This window comes from Carcharodon carcharias, chromosome 20 (genome assembly GCF_017639515.1).
Source record: "Carcharodon carcharias isolate sCarCar2 chromosome 20, sCarCar2.pri, whole genome shotgun sequence".
Taxonomy (NCBI): domain Eukaryota; kingdom Metazoa; phylum Chordata; class Chondrichthyes; order Lamniformes; family Lamnidae; genus Carcharodon; species Carcharodon carcharias.
In genome coordinates this window covers 105,358,676-105,384,811 of record NC_054486.1, presented here as the reverse complement: position 1 = coordinate 105,384,811, position 26,136 = coordinate 105,358,676, and the positions used below count along the sequence as shown (strand labels likewise).

The 26,136-nt window shown below is 45.5% G+C and overlaps 1 protein-coding gene across 1 annotated transcript in view; it reads right to left on the bottom strand.

Moving 5' to 3' along the window:
* kcnk13a (potassium channel, subfamily K, member 13a) overlaps nucleotides 1-24,692 on the bottom strand; it is a 39,637-nt gene extending 14,945 nt beyond the window's left edge. The window contains exon 1 of the mRNA XM_041214965.1: nucleotides 24,365-24,692. Coding sequence (XP_041070899.1) covers nucleotides 24,365-24,692 — 328 coding nt within the window. The remainder of the gene's footprint in view (nucleotides 1-24,364) is intronic.
* Nucleotides 24,693-26,136: the final 1,444 nt, after the last annotated feature.

The following is a 26,136-nucleotide window of genomic DNA, read 5'->3' as shown; positions in this document are numbered from 1 at the left end:
TTTGCTATATTTTAACGGCTTTTCTCATTTGTGGCAGTTGTAAATTTTGGTTCCGTTTAATAGTTAAAAACACTGCACTTGTTTGCACTTTGCCTACCAAATCCATTCCACTGAGCTCACAGCTCCAGCTATACTGCAGGCTGCCCAGCCCGAGTTTGTTATAGTGAATTGATTAGCCAGGAGCTATAGCTCTGCTAATTTCAGTCAAATTTGGTGAGCAGCACATGGAGAGTGTGGGAATGAGGGAGGATAGAAAGAAAGCACTAAAGAAACAGATATAAGATATAAGAGGAGAGGACGAGATTAGGGTGAAAGAGGGAGGTGCAGGAGAGAGGGAGGTGCACCCAGTCAAGCAATTTCCTAACTTTAAAATTCTCATCCTAGTTTTCAAATCCCTCCATGACCTCGTGCCTCCCTTTTTCTGTAATCTCCTCCAGCCCTACAACGCTCCATGATATCTGTGCCCCCCCAATTTTAATAGCTCCAACATTGGTGGCCCTGCCATCAGTTGCCTAGACCCTATATCTTTACAACACTCCTTAAAACCTATCTCTTTGACTAAGCTTTTGGTCACCTGATCTAAAATCTGCTTACATGGCTCAGTGTCATAATTTGTTTTATAATCCTCCTGTGAAATGCCCTGGGATGCTTCTTTTGTTAAAGATGCTATAGAAATATAGATCGTTGTTGTTATTGAAGAGAAGAGGGAGAGAGGGGGGAGGGAGAGGAGGATAGAAAGGAGGAGTGTGAGAAGGACTAGAGAGAAATAGAGAGGTGGAAAGTAAGGGAATGGTGAGGTGGAAGGCAGAGAGAAGAAACAATGCATGTTTATTAAAAGTATGAAAAGCATGTTTCACAGGTTGGTGGATGTACAATAAATTGTCAAGATGTGGCTTCCATCTGGACTGCAGTCACAGTGCACACAGTGCAGAACACAAGATGCTCGAAAGCTGTAGGAGACAGGCTGATGTCTCATTTTAGCATGTTTGTGAGTCAAACCACTGAGCTGCTACTTTCCATCAACCTGCAGCTAAGAAACTGCTGATGCAATACACAAGTGTGGAGCGTGCAGCTTAATTAATGCTAGGAGGTCAGAACATCAACCAAAGTGTGGGCTTCTGGAGAAAGGTCAAGGACATTTGTCAGACTGGAAGAGAATGGGAGCAGTGTGAAATTCTGCACAGCTGCTCAGTAATCAACAGCTTACACTTATATAAAAGCCACCTTGACTGGAGCAGGGAATTCAAACATGATTCACAAAGGGATCAAGCAAAATAAATAAAGACAGAAAATTCTGCAAATACTCAGCAGGACTGGCAGCATCTGTGGAGAGAGAAACAGTTAACGTCTCAGGTCGATGAACTTTCATCAGAGCTAGCAAGTTGTTATTGTTATTGAAGTGAAGAGAGAGGGATGGGGTTGGGGGTGGGGTGTTAGAGAGAGGAGGCCATAAAGGAGGAGTGTGAGAAGGAATAGAGAGAAATAGCAAGGAAGAAAGAGAGGGGATAGAGGGGGGAAGAGAGAGAAAAGTGCTGTCAGGCCTCCAGCATTTTCTGTTTTTAGTTCAGATTTCCGACATCTGTAGTTTTCTGCTTTTTGATAAGTGAAACATTTAACCTATAGGAACCAGCGGTGAAGTTAGGAAATACAGGATCAGGAACCCCTCAAGTCAGGTCACAGCTGACCTGCATCAATTGCCGTTTGCAGAAGAGATTTCCAAACTTCCACCACCCTTTGTGTGTCAAAGTGTTTCCTGATTGGCTGCCAAGGGCGAGCGCCATTGTACCGCCTCACTCCATGACCTCATTGTGAGTAACAGAGGTCAGAGCTTTGCTCGTTCCCCCAGCCTCAGTGTGGTACTCATGCTCTCCATTTAGATTATCGTTTTTTTTAAGCAAAATCCAAACTTGCAGCAACCCTAAAGGGAGCTGAAACTGAAGAACAAATTTAAATTAACAATCCTAGAGAGTGGATTTTGGAACCAGAAAGGCGCAATTTTATGCAGAACAAAATACAAATACCCATTTTTGCCTTACAACTTCCTTTAGCTTTAACTTTCTCTACGGCATATTTTATACAAACCCTTGCAGCTCACTCATTGATGCCTGAAACATGTTGCTGTTCCCTGCATGGGTCTGTTTTTTTTTAACATAAGGTCAAATACAATCAACACTTTGCTCCTACACAATCTGTAACATGCAGTTTTGTTAACAAAGTCACGGAAATGTGTGGTTTTCTTATCTACTGTTCTTTTCAGTCGGTATGTGTTTGCTGCCCACGCATCTAGCCAATGACGTCACTGGTTTTCTGCCCATGTGTAGACAAGTGCACAGGCGCAGATAGGAGGTAAAGGGGGCCATCTTGCATTGGCAGGAGGCACAATGTTCCTAATTTCACTCCTGAAAGGGCTGGCTTTAGATTTTAGACTTTGCCCCATAGTCCTAGACTCCCCAACCAGCAGAAATACTTTCTCCCCGACCTACCTTATCAGTTCCCCTTAATATTATGAAAACTTTGATCAAATTGCCTCTTAATCTAAATTCCATGGGATCCAAGCTTGTTACTTAACCCTTGAAGTCCAGGTAATATTCTGCCAAATCTATTTTGCACCCCTTCCAAGGCCTTCCTAAGGTGTGGTCACTAGGACTGCTCACATTAACTCCAGGTTAGTCTAACCAAGGCTTTGTACAGCTGTTTCATGACTTTGGCCCTCTTGTATCCTAGGCCTGAATGCTTATGGATGGTAGGGTTTCAATTCCCGCCATCTGAAGAGTCGGCAGGGAACACAGTCCTGGGGCTTGCCAGCAAGGTGAATTTTGGCGGTCCCAGTGCGGAAGGGAGGGGCGGGGGAGGGGGGGTGTGGGGGTGGACAGTGGGCGTTGGGGGTTTGGGGAGAGATTCCGGTGGGGAGGGTGGGGATGGAAGATCCAACAGCCACTGGACATAAGGGAGCCCAAAAAGCCCCAATTGGAGCAAGGGCGGTGGCTGGTCCGAGGTCTTGCTGCCCCAGTGTGAAATCACCACGAGGTCGGGGCGGGCAGGAAGCTGGAACCCCATTCCTTCAATTTCACGCTCCACCCACCCAAAAACCTGTCGGCAGAGGAGGGTGAAATTCAGGCCCTCGTCTTTTCGACATTTCGGCCCTCATTCCATGGGCTTTTTTGATTATTTTCTGGACCTGCTCATGTCCTTGTAACAACCTACGAACCTGGACCTCCCAAGTCTCTTGAATGGCCAGTTGAAAGAGTCAGTGGAGATGAGGTGGCCATGAGAATAAACCTTTGTATCGGCTTCATTATTCCCGTGCAATAACCAGATGTTGATGCCAGATGTGACCTCCAGTCTCAGTTAGCTGATTTCAGAGATTAAACAGGGTAGATAGGGGGAAAGCATTTCCTCTGGCGGGGGCAGTCCAGGATAAGGGGGATAATCTTAAAAGTGAGACCTTGGCCAAGAAACACTCCTTCACACAAAGGTGAGGAGAAATCGGGATCTCTCTTCCTCAAAAAGCAGTTAAGGCTGGGGTTCAGCTGAAAATGTCAAAACTGAGGTTAGTAGATTTTTGTTAGGCAAAGCGTATTAAGGGTTACAACACCAAGACGGTAAATTGAGTTAAGATACAGATCAGTGAAGATCTAATTGAACGATGGAACAGGCTCAAGGGGTTCAATGGCCTCCCCTGTCCTTCCCTTCTCAGTTAGGTAGCATGTTTTGCTTTACAATGAGACTCAGCTCCTCAGGGTGGGGATGCAGTGAGAGGATGGGAAACATCGTTCAGGGTATAATTTATTCTTTCATAGAATGTGGGTGTTGCTGGCTGGGCCAGCATTTATTGCCCGTTCCCCAGTTGCCCTTGAGAAGGTGGTGGTGAGCTGCCTTCTTGAGCCGCTGCAGTCCATGTGGTGTAGGTACACCCACAGTGCTGTTAGGGAGGGAGTTCCAGGATATTGACCCAGCGACAGTGAAGGAACGGCGATATATTTCCAAGTCAGGGATGGTGAGTGACTTGGAGGGGAACTTGCAGAAGTTGGTGTTCCCATGCATTTGCTGCCCTTGTCCTACTAGGTGGTAGAGGTCGAGGGTTTGGAACGTGCTGTTGAAGGAGCCTTGGTGAGTTGCATCTTCTAGCTGGTACACACTGCTGTCACTGTGCATCGATGGTGGAGGGAGTGAATGTTGAAGGCGGTAGATGTTCCTGCTAGCCAGCTGCACATGATGGACATAGTCAGCCAGGTCACTTGGATGGGGTGTAGGGGGGTAGTAACTGCAGGATGAGTACCATGGTTAGATCGTAACCCTAGTGTATAAAATTATGAGGGTCTAGATAGGGTGGGTAGGAAGGCCTTAATACCCCTGGCTGAATAATGTCTTTTAGGGAAGGAAATCTGCCATTCGTACATGGTCTGGTCTACATGATCCAGATCCACAGCAATGTGGTTATCTCTTAACTGCCCTCTGAAATGGCCTAAAGACATTAGGGATGGACAACAAATGCTGGCGTTGCCAGCGACACCCTCAAGCGATGAAAGAATGAAGAAATAAAAATGATGGGCAGAATGGCCTCCTTCTATGCTGCAAATGTCTATGATTTTCTAAAAGCACATCTCGATATTTCGAGGAAAGGATGGGAAAAGTTGAAGGATCGATGGGGTGGAGGAGATGAGCACCAAATGACAGGGCAGCTGGATAAAGCACTCTTTGATTAATTGCATAATAATGTTTGGCGATAATTGGATTAAGGGAGCAGTTAACTGCCACCATGCAGGGTGGTCCCATTAAAATGCTTAACCTGCGCGCCAGTCAAACTGCATCCTTAAACACACATCCCATTAAAGCACATTTTGATCCGGAAATACAGCCAGATAAATGTTTATCATTCCTAGTTAGCAAAAAGATTCCCCACGATGGGTGTGGAATCATATCCATTCAGGAGTCTAGCTCTGAAATGTCCTCAAGTCTTGTCCCTTGACAATTTGCAAATTACTGCAAAATTTCTCATTGCCACTCGCATATTTCCTACAAGATAATGGGTCAACTCACAATCCACATCCTGTACACAAATGAACTCATCTGATAGTATAAAGAGGCATCTTTACAGTGCTTCAAAGCATTTATGATATATTTTTCTGCAGTGTTTTTTCCACTATATTCAACAACAACAAAAGCTTGTATTGACATAGGACCTTAAAATGTAATAAAAGTGTTTCACAGGAGTGTTATCAATTAAAACTCGACACGAGGCATTTAAGGATTGTTAGGCTGCTGGCTGAAATCTTGAAGTAGATTTTAAAGAGGGTCTTAAAGGAGGCAAAGTGGTTTAGGGAGGGAATTGCAGAGTATTCCTTCAGAAATCAAGGTTAGGTTTCTGGGTGAAGAGTTTCCCCGTGTTATAGTCAGCCGGGCAGATCAAGAGGGAGAACGCTGTCCTGAGAAACGGTGACAGCAATCCTGAAGGAGGGTCATACAGACTCGAAACGTTAACTCTGTTTCTCGCTCCACAGATTCTGTCAGATAGAGTGTTGCGTGCAGTTCTGGAATCTGCATTATAGGAAGGATGTGACTGCACTAGAGAGAGTGCAGAAGAGATTTACCAGGATGTTGCCTGGGCTGGAGAGTTTTTGTTATGAGGAGAGATTGGATAGACTGGGGTTCTTTTCCCTGGAGCAGAGGAGATTGAGGGCGGACATGATTGAGGTGTATAAAATTATGGGGGCACAGATAGGGTAGACAGGAAGGAGCTTTTCCCCTTGGTGGATGGATCAATAACCAGGGGGCATAGATTTAAGGTAAGGAGCAGGAGGTTTAGAGGGGATGTGAGGAAGAATTTTTTCACTCAGAGGGTGGTGGGAATCTGGAACTCACTGCCTGAAAGGGTGGTAGAGGCAGAAACCCTCATAACATTTAAGAAGTATTTGGATGTGCACTTGCAATACCATGGCGTACAAGGCTATGGGCCTAGTACTGGAAAACGGGATTAGAACAGTTAGGTACTCGTTTGACTGGCGCAGACTCGATGGGCCGAAGGGCCTTTTTCCATGCTGTAGACCCCTATGACTCTATGACCTGCTGAGTTTTTCCAGCATTTTCTGTTTTTATTTCAGATTTCTAGCATCCGCAGTATTTTGCCTTTAGGACAGCAACCTTCATTGGCCCCAGAGTTTCCCAATGGGAAGGCAGCAGACAGGGAGCTCCAGGTTGTTTTTTTTATGTTCATTTATGGGGTGTGGGTGTTGTTGGCATTTATTGCCCATCCCTAACTGCCCTTGCTCATCAGTGAGCAGGTTATTGCTGAGTAAGTGCCACTTGATAGCACTGTTGATGACCCCTTCCATTACTTTACTGATGATCGAGAGTAGACTGATGGGGTGGTTAATGACCGAGTTGGATTTGTCCTGCTTTTTGTGTACAGGACATACTTGGGCAATTTTCTACATAGCTGGATAGATGCTAGTGTTGTACCTGTACTGGAACAGCTTGGCTAGGGGTGCGGCAAGTTCTGGAGCACAAGTCTTCTGGTGGTGAGCTGCCTTCTTGAGCCGCTGCAGTCCATGTGGTGTAGGTACACCCACAGTGCTGTTAGGAAGGGAGTTCCAGGATTTTGACCCAGCGACAGTGAAGGAATGGCCGATATATTTCCAAGTCAGGATGGTGACTGTCTTGGAGGGGAACTTCCAGGTGATGGTGTTCCCATGTGTCTGCTGCCCTTGTCCGTCTAGATGTTAGAGGTCACGGGTTTGGAAGGTGCTGTCTAAGGAGCCTTGGTGAGTTGCTGCAGTGCATCTTGTAGATGGTACACACTGCTGCAGTGTGTCTCGGTGGTAGAGGGAATGAATGTTTGTAGATGTGGTGCCAATCAAGCTTTGTCCTGGATGGTATCAAGCTTCTTGAGAGTTGTAGGAGCTGCACTCATCCAGGCAAGTGGAGAGTATTCCATCACACTCCTGATTTGTGCCTTGTAGATGGTGAACAGGCTTTGGGGAGTCAGGAGGTGAGTTACTCGTCGCAAAATTCCCAGCCTCTGACCTGCTCCTGTAGCCACAGTATTTATGTGGCTAGTCCAGTTCAGTTTCTAATTAATGGTAACCCCCGGGATGTTGATAGTGGGGGATTCAGTGATGGTAATGCCATTGAACATCAAGGGGCGATGGTTGGATTCTCTCTTGTTGGAGATGGTCGTTGCCTGGCACTTGTGTGGTGAGGGTGTTACTTGCCACTTGTCAGCTCAAGCCTGGATATTGTCCAGGTCTTGCTGCATTTGGACATGGACTGCTTCAGTATCTGAGGAGTCGCAAATGGTGCTGAACATTGTGCAATCGTCAGCGAACATCCCCACTTCTGACCTTATGATGGAAGGAAGGTCATTGATGAAGCAGCTGAAGATGCTTGGGCCTAAGAAACTACCCTGAGGACCTCCTACAGTGATGTTCTGGGGCTGAGATGATTGATCTCCAACAACCACAACTATCTTCCTTTGTGCTAGGTATGACTCCAACCAGTGGAGAGATTCCCTGATTCCCATTGACTCCAGTTTTACTAGGGCTCCTTGATGCCACACTTGGTCAAATGCTGCCTTGATGTTAAGGGCAGTCATTTTAACCTCACCTCGGGAGTTCAGCTCTCCTGTCCATGTTTGAACCAAGGCTGTTATGAGGTCAGGAGCCGAGTGGCCCTGGTGGATCCCAAACTAAGCATCAGTGAGCAGGTTATTGCTGAGTAAGTGCCACTTGATAGCACTATTGATGACCCCTTCCATTACTTTACTGATGATCGAGAGTAGACTGATGGGGTGGTAATTGGCCGAGTTGGATTTGTCCTGCTTTTTGTGTACAGGACATACTTGGACAATTTTCCACATAGCTGGGTAGATGCCAGTGTTATACCTGTACTGGAACAGCTTGGCTAGGGGCATGGCAAGTTCTGGAGCACAAGTCTTCAGTACTATTGCCGGAATATTGTCAGGGCCCACAGTCTTTGCACTATCCAGTGCCTTCAGCCGTTTCTTGATATCACTGGAGTGAATCGAATTGGCTGCAGACTGGCATCTGTGATGCTGGGGACCTCTGGAGGAGGCTGAGATGGATCATCCACTCGGCATTTCTGGCTGAAGATTGTAGCAAATGCTTCAGCCTTATCTTTTGCACTGATGTGCTGGGCTCCTCCATCACTGAAGATGGGGATATTTGTGGAGCCTCCTCCTCCAGGTAGTTGTTCCATTGTCCACCACCATTCATGACTGGATGTGGCAGGACTGCAGAGCTTAGATCTGGTTCGTTGGTTGTGGGATCACTTAGCTCTGTCTATCCTTTGCTGCTTCTGCTGTTTGGCATGCAAGTAGTCTTGTGTTATAGCTTCACCAGGTTGATACCTCATTTTTAGGTATGCCTGGTGCTGCTCCTGGCATGCCCTCCTGCACTCTTCATTGAACCAGGGCTGATCCCTTAGCTTGGTGGTAATGGTAGAGAGGGGGATATGCTGGAGTGGTGAGATTGCTGGACCTCCTATGGCCAGAGCGGGGGTGGAGGACATCACAGTGGGTGTCTGAAAGGCATTCCAGTGGCGGGTCACTGAATTCTTCTTGGTTTTCAGGACCATGTCTTCACTGGAGCAGTCCTGGGCTGCAGGCATTGAGAACTGTGTACGCAGCTACAGTTTAGATATGGCACCCGGAGAGAGGAAACGATGAGCTAATGGCATGGTGGGCGATTCAGAAGCCACCCACCAGCGAGACAGCGTGTGTCCTGTGGCTGCATAGTTAATGAGGCGGGAAGCGGACGATACAGCATGAAAACCTGCCATTACAGCCTTTCTCTTGCCTTTTATCGTACTGATTGCAAATCTGGGATGATTCTGGCCTATGTGACTGGGCTGAGGCTCGAGGCTCAACCATCAGACACCAGACTATTCCTCTGCTGCAGGAATATGAGGGAGAGGAACAACCGGCCACATCTGGGAGGAGAATTCAAGTATTGATAGAGTTGGGTTTCATAAAAGAATTAGCAGTTAATTTGGGGGAAGGGAGGTAGCTGGGGAAAATGCGGGAGTTCCAGGTCTTTGATTGCCAAAGCAATGGAGGAAATCAGCCAACATATTGAGAGTCTGTGCACTGTCAGAGGACAGAGTTTCATGCCATGAAGGTCAAATCAATCAAGGTTGATGACTGTAAGAACATAAGAATAGGAGCAGGAGTAGGCCATTCGGCCCTTCGAGCCTGCTCTGCCATTCAATAAGATCACGGCTGATCTGATTGTGGCCTTAACCTCACTTTCCTGCCTGCGCACCCCTCCCCCCCCCATAAACTTTGACTCCCTTGTCAATCAAAAATCTGTCTAACTCAGCCTTGAATATATTCAATGACCCAGTCTCCATTGCTCGCTGGGGGAGGGAGTTCCAAACACTAACGACCCTCTGAGAGAAGAATATCCTCCTCATCTCACTTTTAAGTGGGAGACCCCTTATTTTGAAACCACTTCGCCTGGTTCTAGTTTCCCCCATGAGGGGAAATTTCCTCTCAGCGTTGACCCTGTCAAGCCCCTCAGAATCTTACATGTTTCAATAAGATCACCTCTCATTCTTCTAAACTCCAATGAGTATAGGCCCAACTTGCTCAACTTTTGCTTATAAGACATAACGTAGAATGTAATCATCAACAAATAGGGTAGGGATGGATGGTGAGTGGAAAAGGTGATGGATAAAGAGAAGGAAGAAAGTGCAAGGGGAGGAAAGTGTTTCAGGGAATGCCACAGTGAACGGAAGGAGAAACACAGGACAATTTGACATGAACCTGAATAACAATTGGCGATTGGGAATTAATTGCTGGACCCTATCAAAGGTTTGAGATAATCCAGACAAACCATGCCTGAAATTGAGAAAAAAAATTCCTGGACTGCATAATTAATATTGAATACAGATCCCTAATCATTGGCATGACAATGGCACTTTAGATTAGGCGATGGGCAGTAATGTGGGAATGCAATTAAACGGAGAGAAGGTTTTTCTGAATTGTGAATGAATACAGCACACCACATGAAAAATTACACATCAGAGCTAATCACTCTGATTAAAGAGCTAATTTAATTACAAAGCAGATGACAAAACACAAAGGAATCATCAGAGAACCAGTTTAATCAACACTCAATAATACAGCACCCTCTTACCAGGGATTTTGGTGATACAATACATCAGTGGAACCATGACCTTTCAATTGTAACCCCGAGTAAAAAAAAAAACATGGAAAATTGATGGTCCTGTCCACATTTGCTCCTGCCTCGTCTTACATTAAGACAATGATTGGAAGAACAAGTAGAGCCGAGGTAATTTTGTTTTGTTTTGTCTGTCTGGTATTGTCTACTTTCTGTCGAAGGAGCTGTGTCATCGGGAGTGAGATGCAATGTCAAAATTGAATCACAAACAGTCCTGACCCCCTACCCCCCCCAAGGGACAATGGATAACTCCAAAGGACGGACAGATTGATAGCTGTTTCATTTTTTGAAACTGGCCTGAGAGGGAAACAGATCAAATCGAAGCAGAAATCCTCAGCCAAATTTGGAGGGAATCTATCCGTTCACTCATCTCCCAGCAACGGTGTAGTAAGCCGCTCTGAGGAGAGTTCCGTCAATAAGTTACCCAACAAGCGAAAAACAGGAAAAGAAAAAGGATCAGAGTCGAGGGGAACATGAGGGTTGCTATGTTGTTGGGGGACGTTGGGGGCTACAGGTTGAAGACGAATTATCTGTGGAGGACTGAAGGCCAGGTGTTAGATGGTAGAGAGATATAGGATTGGATGGTTTTTCCCTTGATTTAATTCGAGGCCAAGGAGTATTTACACAGAGGTTTGGGGTCAATGGCTATATTGTGTGCACGTTCTGTGAAAAGAGGAAGCTTGATCAGTCAAATGACTTTTGTGCGTTCTTGAGGATTTGCATGGTGATCAGTAGGTGGAAACCAGGCTGATTGTTTTCCCCATCTCATTGTAACACACTGGATAGGAATAGGGACATTAAGAACAGGGTAAGGCCTTTCAGACCCTCAAGCCTGCTCTGTTAATCAACTAGGTCATGGCTAACTTCAACTCCATTTCCCTGACTTTGTTCCATTACCCTCACCTATCAGAAATCTATTGTTCTCAGTCTTGGAAACTCCAATGGACTTAGCATCCACAGCCTTTTGGAGAAGAGAATTCCAGATTTCAACTATCCTTTGCATGAAAAACTGGAATCAGTTGTAGGCCCCTAACAACTGCTGTTTCTAATATTTGATTACTACAATTTGCATTTATATAGCAACCTTAATGGAAAACGCTTCAAGGTGCTTCACAGGAGTGATTATCAAACAAAATTTGATGCCGAGCCACAAAGGGAGGTATTAGGACGGATGATCCAAAGCTCGGTCAAAGAGGTGAAACGTGAGTTAGAGAGGCAGAGAGTTTTAGAGAGGGAATTCCAGAGTTTGGGGCCCAGGTAACTGATGGCATGGCCACCAATGGTAGAGGCAATTATAATTGGGGATGCACAAGAGGCTGGAATGAGAGGATTGCAGATATCTCGGAGGACTGTGGGACTGAAGGAGATCGCAGAGATAGGGAGAGACAAGGTTATAGAGGGATTTAAAAACAAGATGAAAATTTTAAAATCACGATGTTGCTTGACCTTTGAGCCAATGTAGGTCACTACCTGGGCTGAAATATGAATAAACTTCCATCTTAAAGAACATTTTGCATTCCAGTCTATTTTATCCTGATTAGTATTGGACCAATTCGAAGCTAGCTTGAGTTCATCAGAGTGTTCCTTCGAAGTAATAAAAGTCATCCGAGGGAAGCAATTTTGTATAGCTGATGTTATATCTTACAACGCTGACATGAACAATGCCACTGTCTTTATTTTTTAAGGTGCTGGAGAATATCCAGGAATTTGGAAACATATAAACGCATGAAGAACCAGCACCAGGAAGAAGATAGAAAATGCCAAAAAATTCCAAGTTGCTCCTTTTAAATTTTTAGTTGACAATATGTGAACGATGAGCTGAAGATGGGAGGATAAAGACAAAAAACTGCGAATGCTGGAAATCCAAAACAAAAACAGAATTACCTGGAAAAACTCAGCAGGTCTGGCAGCATCGGTGGAGAAGAAGAGTTGACGTTTCAAGTCCTCATGACCCTTCAACAGAACTAGGTGAATCCAAGGAAGGGGTGAAATATAAGCTGGTTTAAGGTGTGTGTGGGGGGGAGGGGGTTGGGTGGGGGGAGAGAAGTGGAGGGGGAGTGTGGTTGTAGGGACAAGCAAGCAGTGATAGAAGCAGATCATCAAAAGATCTCACAGACAACAGAACAAAAGAACACATAGGTGTTGAAGTTGGTGATATATATCTAAACGAATGTGCTAATTAAGAATGGATGGTAGGGCACTCAAGGTATAGCTGTAGTGGAGGTGGGGGGAGCATAAAATATTTAAAAATAATGGAAATAGGTGCGAAAAGAAAAATCTATATTATTTATTGGAAAAAACAAAAGGAAGGGGGAAGAAACAGAAAGGGGGTAGGGATAGAGGAGGGAGTTCAGGACCTAAAGTTGTTGAATTCAATAAATATTTTTAAATCTTTTATGCTCCCCCCACCCCCACTAGAGCTATACCTTGAGTGCCCTACCATCCATTCTTAATTAGCACATTCGTTTAGATAATATCACCAACTTCAACACCTATGTGTTCTTTTGTTCTGTTGTCTGTTACATCTTTTGATGATCTGCTCCTATCACTGCTTGTTTGTCCCTACAACCACACCAACCCCCTCCACTTCTCTCCCCCAACCCAACCACCCCCCCCCCCACAACACACACACCTTAAACCAACTTATATTTCAAGCCTTCCTTGGATCCACCTAGTTCTGTTGAAGGGTCATGAGGACTCGAAACGTCAACTCTTTTCTTCTCTGCCGATGCTGCCAGACCTGCTGAGTTTTTCCAGGTAATTCTGTTTTTGTTTTGAAGATGGGAGGAAGCTTGTGTGGAGCATAAATGGCAATATAGACATACTGAGCTGAATGGCCTGTTACTGTGCTGTAAATTCTATGTAATATATCAACAAAAGGCTCATCCATGCTTGGAGTAGGTAACCATGCACATAGATTGGCAATTGCACTTAACGGAAGCAAACGATAACTGATGGCACGTCTCAGTGGCTATTTTTGGCACCACATTTCCAATCGCACATTGAAATCAGCTAATATTACAAATCATCTAAATATCACAAAGAGACTTTGCATACTTTCTGTACTCTGCCTGTTCAATGAATCATATCAGAAAGCAAGTGACCAATGCAGGATTCAAACCAGCATTGGCTCAGGTGGAGGAGAAGTAGGAGTGTGATAGCATCCTTTATTTATTTATAACCACCTTCTCTCTCTTTTCTTTCACTAGCAAGGCCAACATTTGTTGCCCATCCCTAATTGCCCTTGAACCATCACAGAGGGCAACTGTGGGTCTGGAGTCACATGTAGTTAGGATGGCAGATTTCCTTCCAAATGGTTTTCACAACAACTGATGATAGCTTCATGGTCACCATTACTAAGACTAGTTTTATATTCCAGATTTATTAATTGAATTCAAATTCTGCCAGCTGGTATGGTGGGATTTGAACTCATGTCCCCAAAGCATTAGTCTGGGCCTGCTAGATTACTCATCCAGTGACATTACCACCCTGCTGTCATCTCCACCTGGTTATTTTCTATTAGTGGTCTCATCTGCAGCTCAGTGGTTATCAATCTCGCCTCTGAGTTAGAAGGTTCTACTGGAGACTGAAGCAGGTCATTCAGGCTGACACTCTCAGTGCGGTACTGAGGGAGTGGCACACTGTTGGAGGTGTTGTCCTGCGAATGAGACGTTAAAATGAGGCCCCATCTACTCTCTCAGGTGGACCAGGAAGATCTTGAGGCGCTATTTCAAAGAAATGCAGGGGAGTTTTCTCCAGTGCCTGGCAAATATTTATCACTCAATCAACATCACCACAACAGATTATCTGGTCTTTATCATACTGCTGTTTGTGGGAATGCGCTGTGCACAAATTAGCTATCGCGTTTCCTACATTTCAACAGTGAGTACATTTCAAATGTTTTTTATTGCCTGTAAAGCGCTTTGAGATATCCTGAGGTTGTGAATGTGTATTATTTAAATGTAAGAAGGTTAAGGGATGATTTGATCAAAGTATTCCAAATATTTGTGCCCCTTTTTTGAATTATCCAGGGAGCTCGGGAAGCCTTTGGTTCTCTGTTGCTTTCGCCTTGGCCAAGAGTCAACTTGCCAATCGATCAGCACCCTTTTCTCCTGTAGGATAAATTGTTGTGATCGTTTGAAATTTGGCATTCTTGCATTTGTCCTGATGAGTGCAAGATGAAAAGGTGCAGCAACATGTCTCTCTTTTCAGCAATATTCAAGTTCTGTACTACCAACTATTTAAGATATTAGGGGAACAGATAGGGTAGATAGAGAAAAGCTATTTCAGCTGGTTAGGGATCCGAGGACTAGGGGATACAGTCTAAAAACTAGAGCAAGGCCAATCAGGAGTGAAATTAGGAAACGCTTCTTGATGCAATTGATGCTAGGTCAAATGTTCGTTTTAAAACTGAGATTGATAGATTTTTGTTAACCAAAGGTCTTAATGTATATGGGACAATGTATATGTTTTAATGTATATGGGACATAGGCAACTGTGAAGAGAAGTCATGATCTCACTGAATGGCTCAAGGGGCTAAATGGCTTCCTCCGGTTTCTATGTTCCCGTTAGTCTTGTTTACATCAAAACATAGAAACTAAGAGCAGGAGTAGGACATTCAGCCTGTCAAGCCTGCTCCACCATTCATTATGATCATGGCTGATCATCCAACTCAATAGCCTGCTCCTGCTTTCTCCCCATATCCTTTGATCCCTTTTGCCCCAAGAGCTATAGCTAACACTTTCTTGAAAATATACAAAGTTTTGGCATCAACTACTTTCTGTGGTAGCAAATTCCATAGGCTCACTACTCTCTGGGTGAAGAAATTTCTCCTCATCTCAGTCCTAAATGGTCTACCCCGGTCTATCCTCAGACTGTGACCCCTGGTTCTGGACTCTCCCACCATCGGGAACATCCCTCCTGCACCTACCCTGTCTAGTCCTGTTAGAATTTTATAGGTTTCAACGAGATTCCCCCCTAATTTTTCTGAACTCCAGTGAATATAATCCTAACCAACTCAATCTCTCCTCATATGTCAGTCTCGCTAACCCAGGAATCAGTTGGGTAAACCTTTGCTGCACTCCCTCTATAGCAAGAACATCCTTCCTCAGATAAGGAGACCAAAGCTGCACACAATACTCCAGGTGTGGTCTCACCAAGGCCCTGTACAATTGCAGCAAGACATCCCTGCTCCTGTACTCAAATCCTCTCGCTATGAAGGCCAACATACCACTTGCCTTCTTTACTGCCTGCTGCACCTGCATGCTTACCTTCAGTGAGTGGTGTACAAGGACACCCAGGTCTTATTGCACATTCCCCTCTCTCAATTTATAGCCATTCAGATAATAATCTGCCTTCCTGTTTTTGCTACCAAAATGGATAAACTCACATTTATCTACATTATACTGCACCTGTCATGCATTTGCCCACTCATTCAGCTTGTCCAAATCACACTGAAGCATCTCTGCATCCTCCTCACAGCTCACCCTCCCACCCAGCTTTGTGTTATCTGCAAATTTGGAGATAATACATTTAGTTCCCTCATTTAAATCACTAATATATATTGTGAATAGCTGGGGTCCCAGCACCGACCCCTGCGGTACCCCACTAGTCACTGCCTGCCGTTTGGAAAAAGACCCGTTTATTCCTATTCTTTGTTTCCTGTCTGCCAACCAGTTTTCTATCCATCTCAATACACTACCCCCAATCCAATGCACTTTAATTTTATAAACCACATCCACTGGGTCCCCCTCATCAACTCTACTGGTTACATCCTTGAAAAATTCCAGTATATTTGCAAAGCATGATTTCCCTTTCATAAATCCATGCTGACTCTGTCCGATTCTGTTTTCCAAGTGCTCAGCTATTAAATCTATAACGGACTCTAGAATTTTCTCCACTATTGACATCAAGCTGACTGGTCTATAATTCCCTGTTTTCTCTTTACCTCCCTTTTTAAATAGTGGGGTTACATTAGCTACCCTCCAATCTGTAGGAACGGTTCCAGAGTCTATAGAATCTCGGAAGATGACCACCAATGCATCCACTATTTCTAGGGCCTTTTCCTTAAGTTCTCTGGGATGTAGATTATCAGGCCCTGGGGATTTATTGGCCTTCAATCCCATCAATTTCCCCAACACCATTTCCCTACTAATACTGATTCCTTTCAGTTCCTCCCTCTCACTAAATGGACTTTCCACTGATGGACTTCCACTCCATCTGGATTTGAAACTCAGCAACGAATGAAATGGATAAACAATATGTATGTGAAACTTTACAAGCTCCTCTGCCTCTTCAGAGATTGGCTTCTTTACATTAGGGAAAGTTTGATGTAGGACAAAGCAGCCTGTTTGATTAGCACCCCGTCCACCACCTTCTACATCTACTCCCTCCACCACCGACGCACAGTGGCAGCAGTGTGTACCACCTACAAGATGCACTACAGGAATTCACCAAGGCTCTTTTGACAGCACCTTCCAAATCTGCGATCTACTACTTAGAAGGACAAGGGCAACAAGTACATGGGAACACCTCCACCTGCAAGTTCTCCTCCAAGTCACACACCATCTTGACTTAGAAATATATCATCGTTCCTTCATTGTTGCTGGGTCAAAATCTTGGAACTCCCTCCCTAACAGCACTGTGGGTGTACTGCAGCAGTTCAAGAAAGCGGCTCACCACCACCTTCTCAAGGGCAATAGGGATGGGCAACAAAAATGCTGGCCAACATCCATGTCCCGTGAAAGAATTAAAAAAAGCATGGGCGTTTCCATGTACCTGTTGACCTTGTCCTTCTAAGTAGTAGATCGCAGATTTGGAAGGTACTCTTGAAGGAGCCTTGGAGAATTCCTGCAATGCATCTTGTAGATGGTACACACTGCTGCTACTGGTGGCGGTGGTGGAGGGAGTGGATGTTGAAGGTGGTGGTTGGGGTACTAATCAAACAGGCTGCTTTGTCCTACATCAAAACTGAGTGGTGCATACAAACCTCGCATTGCAGCTAAATCTAACCCAGACCCTGCTGACTGGGAGGGTGCTGTGTAAAATCACTTCAAACACTTTCAATGCAGTTCATCTTCCACACAAACCAAATGATATGAACTTGCGGTCTAATTCAAACTATTAAGGGGGGTTGTGAAAGGCTGAAAGAGCACATGAATATGATAGCAATGTTTCAAAATAGGTGCCAGACGAAGTTTAATGTCACAAAATGTGAAATGACGAAAAATAGTCCATAGAGCGCAAAATTTTAAAAACTTAAAACCTGCGTCTTTTATGAGTGTTATGCCTTATGTGGGCTTAGTGTCAGATATTGTCTGATAATGTTTCTGTGTAGAGGCCTGGGATGTTTTTATAACATGAAAGATGCTGTATATTATATATACAGGCAAGTTGTTGTTGTTGTTATGAAAATCAAGACTGACACTGAGGGAGTGCTGCACTGCTGGATGTGCACCCTTTCAGATGAGATGTCAAACTGGTCAGGTGAAGTAAAAGAACCCACAGCACTTTCTCAAAGAGGAGCAGGGGAGTTCTCCCCGGTGTCCTGGCCAATAATTATCTCTCAACTTCACAAAAACAGATTATCTGGACATTATCACATTGCTGTTTGTGGGAGCTTACTGTGCGCAAATTGGCTGCTGCATTTTCTACATTACCACGGTGACCACACTTCAAGGAGTACATGACTGGCTGCAAAGTGCTTTGATGGTCATGAAAAGCGCTATATAAATGTAAGTCCTTCTTTTATTTAAATGGAGTAAGGAAGTAGAGGGTCCACAGATTGAACAGTTATCAAAAGCTGACCGTGTAGATAAGAATATTAAAAAGGTAAACAGTAACCTTGGGTTTTTATCTATAGCCAGCGAGTTCAAAAGCCAATAAATAATGTGGAAGTTATCAGGCTGGTAGGCTGCAACATAAGAATTTTAGGCACCGTATTATGGTAAGGTTATAAAAACAATGAGAAAAGATGCAGTGTAAATTCACTAAAATGGTACCAGGATTAAAGGTTACAATTGTGAAGCGACACTTGAGAATTTAAGGCTTTTTATCAGGAGAGCTGTGAAAGTTTAACAGGAAACCTGGCAGAGGTTGTCAGGACGACAAAGGCTAGTGACGAGATAAATAATATTATTCCACTGGTTGCTGAAACAGCAAGGAGAAGAGACAAAAGTAATTAAAGGGGAAGTCAGAAAAACTCTTGACACAACCTGGTTACAGTGTGGAGTTCTCCACCTCAGAACATGAGAAACAGGAGCTGGAGAAGACTGTTCGGCCCTTGGAGCCTGCTGCACTATTCAGTAAGGTCATGGCTGATTTCCTAACTCAGTCTCACCTTCCCGCAATATCCCCATATTCTTTGATTCCCTTAGAATCCAAAAATCTATTGATCTCTGCCCTGAAAATAATCAACGACTGAAGCATCCACAGCTGTCTGGGGTTAAGAATTCCAAGGGTTCATAAAGCTTTCAGTAAAGAAATTTCTCCTGATCTCAGTCCTAAATGGCCAGCTCCTTATTCTGAGATCATGCTCCTGTGGTCTAGCCAAGGGAACCATCCTCCCAGCATCTTCCCTGTCAAGTCCCTTAAGAATTTTATGTTTCAATAAGATCACATCCCACCCTTCTGAGCTCCAGGGAATATAGGCCGAGTCTACTCAACCTCTCCACATAGGACATCTTATCTAGTGAACCACTGTTCAACTGCCGCTAAGGCAGAATATCCCTCCTTGGACCAAAACTCCACACAATGTCCCAGGTGAATTAGGCTCCATAGATTTGTTTTAAAAGTGAGTTTGGTAGTTTTTCTTTTATTCATTCATGGTTTGTGGAAAACAATGCCTATCAAACAGTGGAGTACATGCAGAAGAATGGAATAATATAGTCTTTACAGCACAGCAACAGCCAATAGGTCCTGTGCTTATGTTTTTACTATGTTCCACATGAACCTAATACACTAGTTACTTGTGTGGAGAAAGGCACCAGCACAATCTTGATGGGCAGAATGGCCTGTTTCTCTTCTGTAACAACGCGTGATAAAGGAACAGCCAGGCCATTCAGGAGAAGAGTCAGGAAATGCTTCTTTAGAGGGAGGTAGTGGCATAGTGGTATTGTCACTGGACTAGTAATCTGGAGAACCAGGTTAATGCTTTGGGGACCCAGGTTTGAATCCCACCATAGCAGATGGTGGAAATTGAATTCAATAAAAGATCTGGAATTGAAAGTCCAATGATGACCATGAAACCTTTGTCAATTGTTGTAAAAAAACATCTGGTTCACTAAGCACTTTTTTAGGGAAGGAAATTTGCTGTCTGGCCTAGCCTACATGTGACTCCAGACCCACAGTAATGCCTGGAACCACATGGATTGCAGTGGTTCAAGAAGGTGGCTCATCACCACCTTCTCAAGGGCAACTAGGGATGGGCAATAAATGCTGGTGTGGCCAGTGAAACCCACATTGAATGAATAAAAAAAAAAGTAAAGGGTTGTAGAAGTGTGTAGTTCTTTTTCACAAACAGCAGTTGATGCTAACTCCATTAATAGCTTTAACTCAGACTGATAAATTATTGAGGGATATGGAGCGAAGGCAGGTGAATGGAGCTAGTATACAGATCAGGTATAGTATACATAGAATTGTAATACTAGCTCGAGGGGATGCAGTTCCTATGTTCCTACCTATGCTCCTATGGACACAGTATCCTCATCTGTGTCTAGCTTGTGAAACCATTCAATTTCCTTTTAAAAAGGGAATTACTGTAAAAAGATGTTCCGGCTTCATTCAAAATTCAAGCACCCTTTGCTAAATAAGAGAAACTTTCTCAGTTATTTCTGAATTACCATTTAATTACTTTAAATTGAAACGCTTGCACTTTTCAAAACAATTTAATTAATAACAACCTGTTTTCCTCTCCTGAAATAAGCTGGGAAGTCGTGTACGCTCCATTTAATTTCATCACACACAATCTATAGGAGGTCATGTATGTTAGCCTGGGCTCAGTTGATACCATACTTGCCTCTGAATCACAAGGTTCTGGGTTCAAGTCCCCCTTTAGGGCTTGAGCACAAAAATGAAGGCTGACACTCCAATGCAGCATGGAGGGAGTACGCCAGCTGTGCAGCAATTCATAGAATTGCTACTTTGTAGAAGGAGGCCATTCGGCCCATCGTGTCTGCACCAGCAATTCCTCAGTACAGCCCTGCCTTTTGGATGTGATGTTTAAAAGCTGATGCCTGCTTGGGCAAATGTCAAAGATCCCATGCCACTATTTTGAAGAAGAGCAGGAGAGTTATCCCCAGTGACCTGGTTAATATTTGCTCCTGAATCAACATCACAAAAAAGCTGATTATCTGGTCATTACCACATGGGAGCTTGCTGTGCGCATATTGGCTGCCATGTTTTCTACATTACAACTGTGAATACACTTTAAAAGGTGCTTTGTTAGCTGTAAAATGCTTTAAAACATCCAGTGGTCATGAAAAGCGCTATATAAATGCAGGTCTTTTATCTTTATCTCATTGAAGCATACGGTAGGAAATGAAATGCACTCTTGTGATTCATTATGAAATAACAGTTGGTTGTAATCTTCATTTGTGACAAATTACAACCAAACAGCCCAGGATTTCAAAATATCATAAACTACTATGCTGTACTGAAATATTATAAAATTGATCAACACCTTATCCACCACCTTAAACATTCACTCCCTCCACCACTGACGAACAGTAGCAGCAGTGTGTACCCTCTACAAGATGCACTGCAGAAGCTCACCAAGACTTCTTCAACAGCACCTTCTAAACTTTCGACCTCTACCATCTAGAAAGACAAAGGGCAGCAGATAGATAGGAACACCATCACCTGGAGGTTCCCCTCCAAGTCACTCACCATCCTGACTTGGAAATATATCGCCGTTCCTTCACTGTCGCTGGGCCCAAATTCTGCAACTCTCTTCCTAACAGCACTGTGGGTATACCTACACCACATGGACCACAGTGATTTAAGAAGGCAGCTCACCCCCATCTTCTCAAGGGCAGTCAGGGATGGGCAATAAATGCTGGCTTTTTCAGCAACGCTCACATCCCGGGAAACAATAAAACAACAGGAATGGTGAACAACAGGAAAATTCTCTATAAGATATAAATTTGGGGGAGTAGGTGATTGTTGAGAGGGGTGACATAGGAACATAATTAGGCCATTCAGCCCCTCAGTCCCACCATCATTCATTTAGGCTATGGTTGACCTATCCTTTAACCCCATTTGCTTAATTCCATAACCCTTGATCTCCTTGATTAACAAAAATCCATTGATCTCAGTCTTGATAGCTCCAATTAACCCCCAGCTTTAGAGGGGAGAGGGTTCTTTTATTTGAAAAATGCTTCCTAATTTCCCTTTGAAATGGCCTAATCCTAATTTTAAGAATGTGCCCCCTTATTCTCAACTCCCAGCATCAGAGTAAATAGCTTCTTTTAATTGAAGACTTTTGCCACTTTTGATACCTTGGTAAGATCACAGATTAAATCTTTTATACTCGTGGGAATACCAGCCAAATTTAGGCAATCTGACCTTATAATTTCACTCACTCAGCCGTATGTATTACATCCCCATAGTTTAGATATCCCTGAATTATAACTTCTGGCCTTAAAATGGTACTGCAGGTTACACCATAGCTGATTAATATATTGTGGCCTGTGTGCTTGACTCTTGTCCATAGAAAGCTGTGTAAAGAGAAATAAAGACTTATATTTATCCAGAGTTTTTCACAACCTCAGGATGTCCCAAAGCATTTACATGGAATTACATTGAACATATAGCACAGAAACAGGCTATTCGGCCCAACCAGGTGATGCTCCACTCAAACCTCCTCCCATCCTTGCTCATCTAACTCTATCAGCACAACCCTATATTCACATCTCCCTCGTATGCTTAAAAAACCCCTGAAGGTATCTGTGCTATTAACCTCAACTACTGCCTGTGAGAGTGGCTACTTTACCATTCTCTGGGTAAAGAAGTTTCTTCTGAATTCTCTATTTGATTTGCTGGACTATCTTATATTGATGGCCCCTAGTTTAGCTCTTTGCCAAAGTGGAAACAATCTCTCTGCATCCATTCTATCAAAGCACATCAAGATCTCTGTTAGGTTTTCCCATAGCCTTCTCCTTTCAAGAGAAAAAGAGACCCAGTCTGTCCTTGTTTTCCTGATACATATAACTTCACAGTTCTGGTATTATCCTTTAAGTCTTTTTTCATACCCTCACTAGGACCTCTGTATCTCTGTTATAATATGGCAACCAGAATTGTTCACAGTTCTCCAATTGTGGTCTAACCAAGGTTTGATAAAAGTTTAACATAACTGCTCTACTTTCAATTTTATTCCTCTACAAATAAACTCTTTTGCTTGGCTTACCGTTTTTATGACCATATTAACCTGCATCCCTACTTTTGACAATTCTGTGCCCATTCTGCAATTTTATTAATGTGTTCTTGTCATGTGTTCCTCATTATTGACTATCCCCACCTTGCCTCTTCCATTTGGTGTCGTTTGCAATTTTAGAAATTGTGCTTTTGATTCCAAAACCTATATTATTAATGTAAATTGTGAACAATGGTGGCCCAGGCACTGATTCTTTTGGGGTCCCACTTTTGGCACTGTGAATTGGTCTCCTTCAGCTCTACTCTCTGCTTTCTGTCTTGCAGTCATCTAGCTACCCATTCTGGTAATTATCCTCTGTCTCAGAATGCCCTGGTGTTATTCAGTAATCCATTATGTGGTAACTTATCAAAGGCCTTTTTAAAATCTAAATAAATTACATCTATTGCATTACCCTTGTCTACCCTCCCTATCAACCTCCTCAATGAATTCAATGGAATTAGTTAAGCAAGACTTTCCCTCTTGAAATTCATTCTGACATTTTTGGTTTCTTGATATTTTTCTATTTTCTTCCATCTTTCCTACCAATGTTAAGCTAATTGGTCTATGGTTCTATAGATATGTTGTCTCCTTCCTTATATGTAAGTATAATGTTGGTTATCCAAAAGTCCTTTTGGTAATACACCTTTTTCTAACAAATTGTTAACTACGTGTAATAGTGCTTCTGCTGTCTTTTCTCAAATTCTTTTAAAATAAGAGGGTAAGTCAATTGAGCCTATACTGCCTGGAGATTGAAAAAAGGAGAGGTTATCTTACTGAAACATCCAAAATTCTGAAGGGGCTTGGCAGGGTAAACAGAGATTTTTTCCCCTGGCCAGGGAATCTAAAACACGGGGGCACAGTCTGAAGATAAGGGGCCGATCATTTAGGACAGAGATAAAGAGAAATTACTTTGTTCAAAAGGTGGTGAATCTTTGGAATTTTCCACCCCAGAGGATTGTGGATGCTTCATTGCTGAATACATTTAAGGCTGGGATAGGCAGATTTTTGGTCTCTCGGGGAATTAAGGGATATGGGGAGCAGGCGGGAAAGTGGATTTGAAGTCCAAGATCAGCCATGATTGTATTGAAGGAGCAGGCTCAATAAGCCATATGGTCAACTCCTGCTCCTGTTTCTTATCTTCTGAAACGTTCTTAAAATGTGCAAATGCAATCTGTGTGTTTATTATCTTTGAGTTTGTTTACTTTATTTAATATCTAATCTATTTTTAGCCAACAAAGTCGTTCTTGGAACCCCAGTAATTTTTGTGAGGTAGAAAACAGGGCAGCCAATTTGTGCACAGCAAGTTCCCACCAACAGCAGTAATGCAGTTGGAGGGAAAAATTATTGGCCTCTCCCCTGTTGCTGTTTGAAAGAATATCATGGGATTTTTTTAGGACCACATGCAAGGGGCTTGGGTTTAATATCCTGTAGGAAAGATGACACTCTCGACAGTGCAGCGCTCCCTCAGTACTGCACTGGGAGGGCCAGCCTGGACTATGTGCTCACGTCTCTGCAGTGGGACCAGAACCCACAGCCTGCTAACTCAAGAGGGCAGAGGGAGCACGATGCATTGAGCCAGGGTTACGGAAGCAGTGAGCAGGGCTCGGGGAGATGGCGAAACTCAAGGATGTCCATTCTAAACTTTCTGTTTGTCACCAACCTTTTCACAATTTGCAAGGTTGATTTTTTTGCACCATTATTAATACAGGAATATTATTCATTAGGGATAAAATATCTTTGACAAACGCCTCCTTACCTATGGTCGAAACGACAGTGCCGACGAAGTAGAATGAGCCAGTAAAATCCCAGCGGGGTCTGGTCTCGTCCACCCTAACCCCGGCCACATTGGCTCGCTCGTAGTCCCGCAGAAAGTTCCCGAGCTCGGCCCAGCTAATGTTGTGACGCCGGGTGAAGTTCTCCTTCCTCTGTTGCCACTGGCGCTGGGATTCCCTCTCCTTGGGCTGCTCGATGGCCGAGAAGACGGCAGCCCCGCACACCAGGTACAGGGCGATCAGCAGAGCCAAGAGGGCGAACCGCGCATTGTCCTCGTTCAAGTGGCAGAGGCAGCCCCCTCGGCCAGCCATCACCTTCAGGGCAGAGGGGAGGCTGGGGAGAGGGGAGAGGAGAGGGAAGGGCAGGGGAGGGGCAGGGGAGGGGAGGGGAGGCTGGGGAGAGAGGAGGGGAGGGGAGAGGGGAGGGGAGGGGAGGCTGGGGAGAGGGGAGGGGAGAGGGGAGGGCAGGGGAGGGGAGGGGAGGCTGGGGAGAGAGGAGGCTGGGGAGAGAGGAGGGGAGGGGGAGAGGGGAGGCGAGGCTGGGGAGAGAGGAGGGGAGAGAGGAGGGGAGGGGAGAGGGGAGGCTGGCTGGGGAGGGGGAGGGGAGAGAGGAGGGGAGGCTGGATTGGGAGGGGAGAGGGGAGGGGAGAGAGGAGGGGAGGGGAGAGGGGAGGGGAGGCTGGGGAGAGAGGAGGCTGGGGAGGGGAGAGGGGAGGGGAGGCTGGGGAGAGGGGAGGGGAGGCTGGGGAGAGAGGAGGCTGGGGAGGGGAGAGGGGAGGGGAGGCTGGGGAGGGGAGAGGGGAGGGGAGGCTGGCTGGGGAGGGGAGAGGGGAGGGGAGGCTGGGGAGAGAGGAGGCTGGGGAGGGGAGAGGGGAGGGGAGGCTGGGGAGAGGGGAGGGGAGAGAGGAGGGGAGGGGAGAGGGGAGGGGAGGCTGGGGAGAGGGGAGGGGAGGCTGGGGAGAGAGGAGGCTGGGGAGGGGAGAGGGGAGGGGAGGCTGGGGAGAGGGGAGGCTGGGGAGAGAGGAGGCTGGGGAGAGAGGAGGCTGGGGAGGGGAGAGGGGAGGGGAGGCTGGGGAGAGGGGAGGCTGGGGAGGGGAGAGGGGAGGGGAGGCTGGGGAGAGGGGAGGCTGGGGAGAGAGGAGGCTGGGGAGGGGAGAGGGGAGGGGAGGCTGGGGAGAGAGGAGGCTGGGGAGGGGAGAGAGGAGGCTGGGGAGGGGAGAGGGGAGGGGAGGCTGGGGAGAGGGGAGGCTGGGGAGGGGAGAGGGGAGGGGAGGCTGGGGAGAGGGGAGGCTGGGGAGAGAGGAGGCTGGGGAGGGGAGAGGGGAGGGGAGGCTGGGGAGAGGGGAGGCTGGGGAGAGAGGAGGCTGGGGAGGGGAGAGGGGAGGGGAGGCTGGGGAGAGAGGAGGCTGGGGAGGGGAGAGAGGAGGCTGGGGAGGGGAGAGGGGAGGGGAGGCTGGGGAGAGGGGAGGCTGGGGAGGGGAGAGGGGAGGGGAGGCTGGGGAGAGGGGAGGCTGGGGAGGGGAGAGGGGAGGGGAGGCTGGGGAGAGGGGAGGCTGGGGAGAGAGGAGGCTGGGGAGAGAGGAGGCTGGGGAGGGGAGAGGGGAGGGGAGGCTGGGGAGAGGGGAGGCTGGGGAGAGGGGAGGCTGGGGAGGGGAGAGGGGAGGGGAGGCTGGGGAGAGGGGAGGCTGGGGAGAGAGGAGGCTGGGGAGGGGAGAGGGGAGGGGAGGTTGGGGGGAGGGGAGGGGAACAGCAAAGT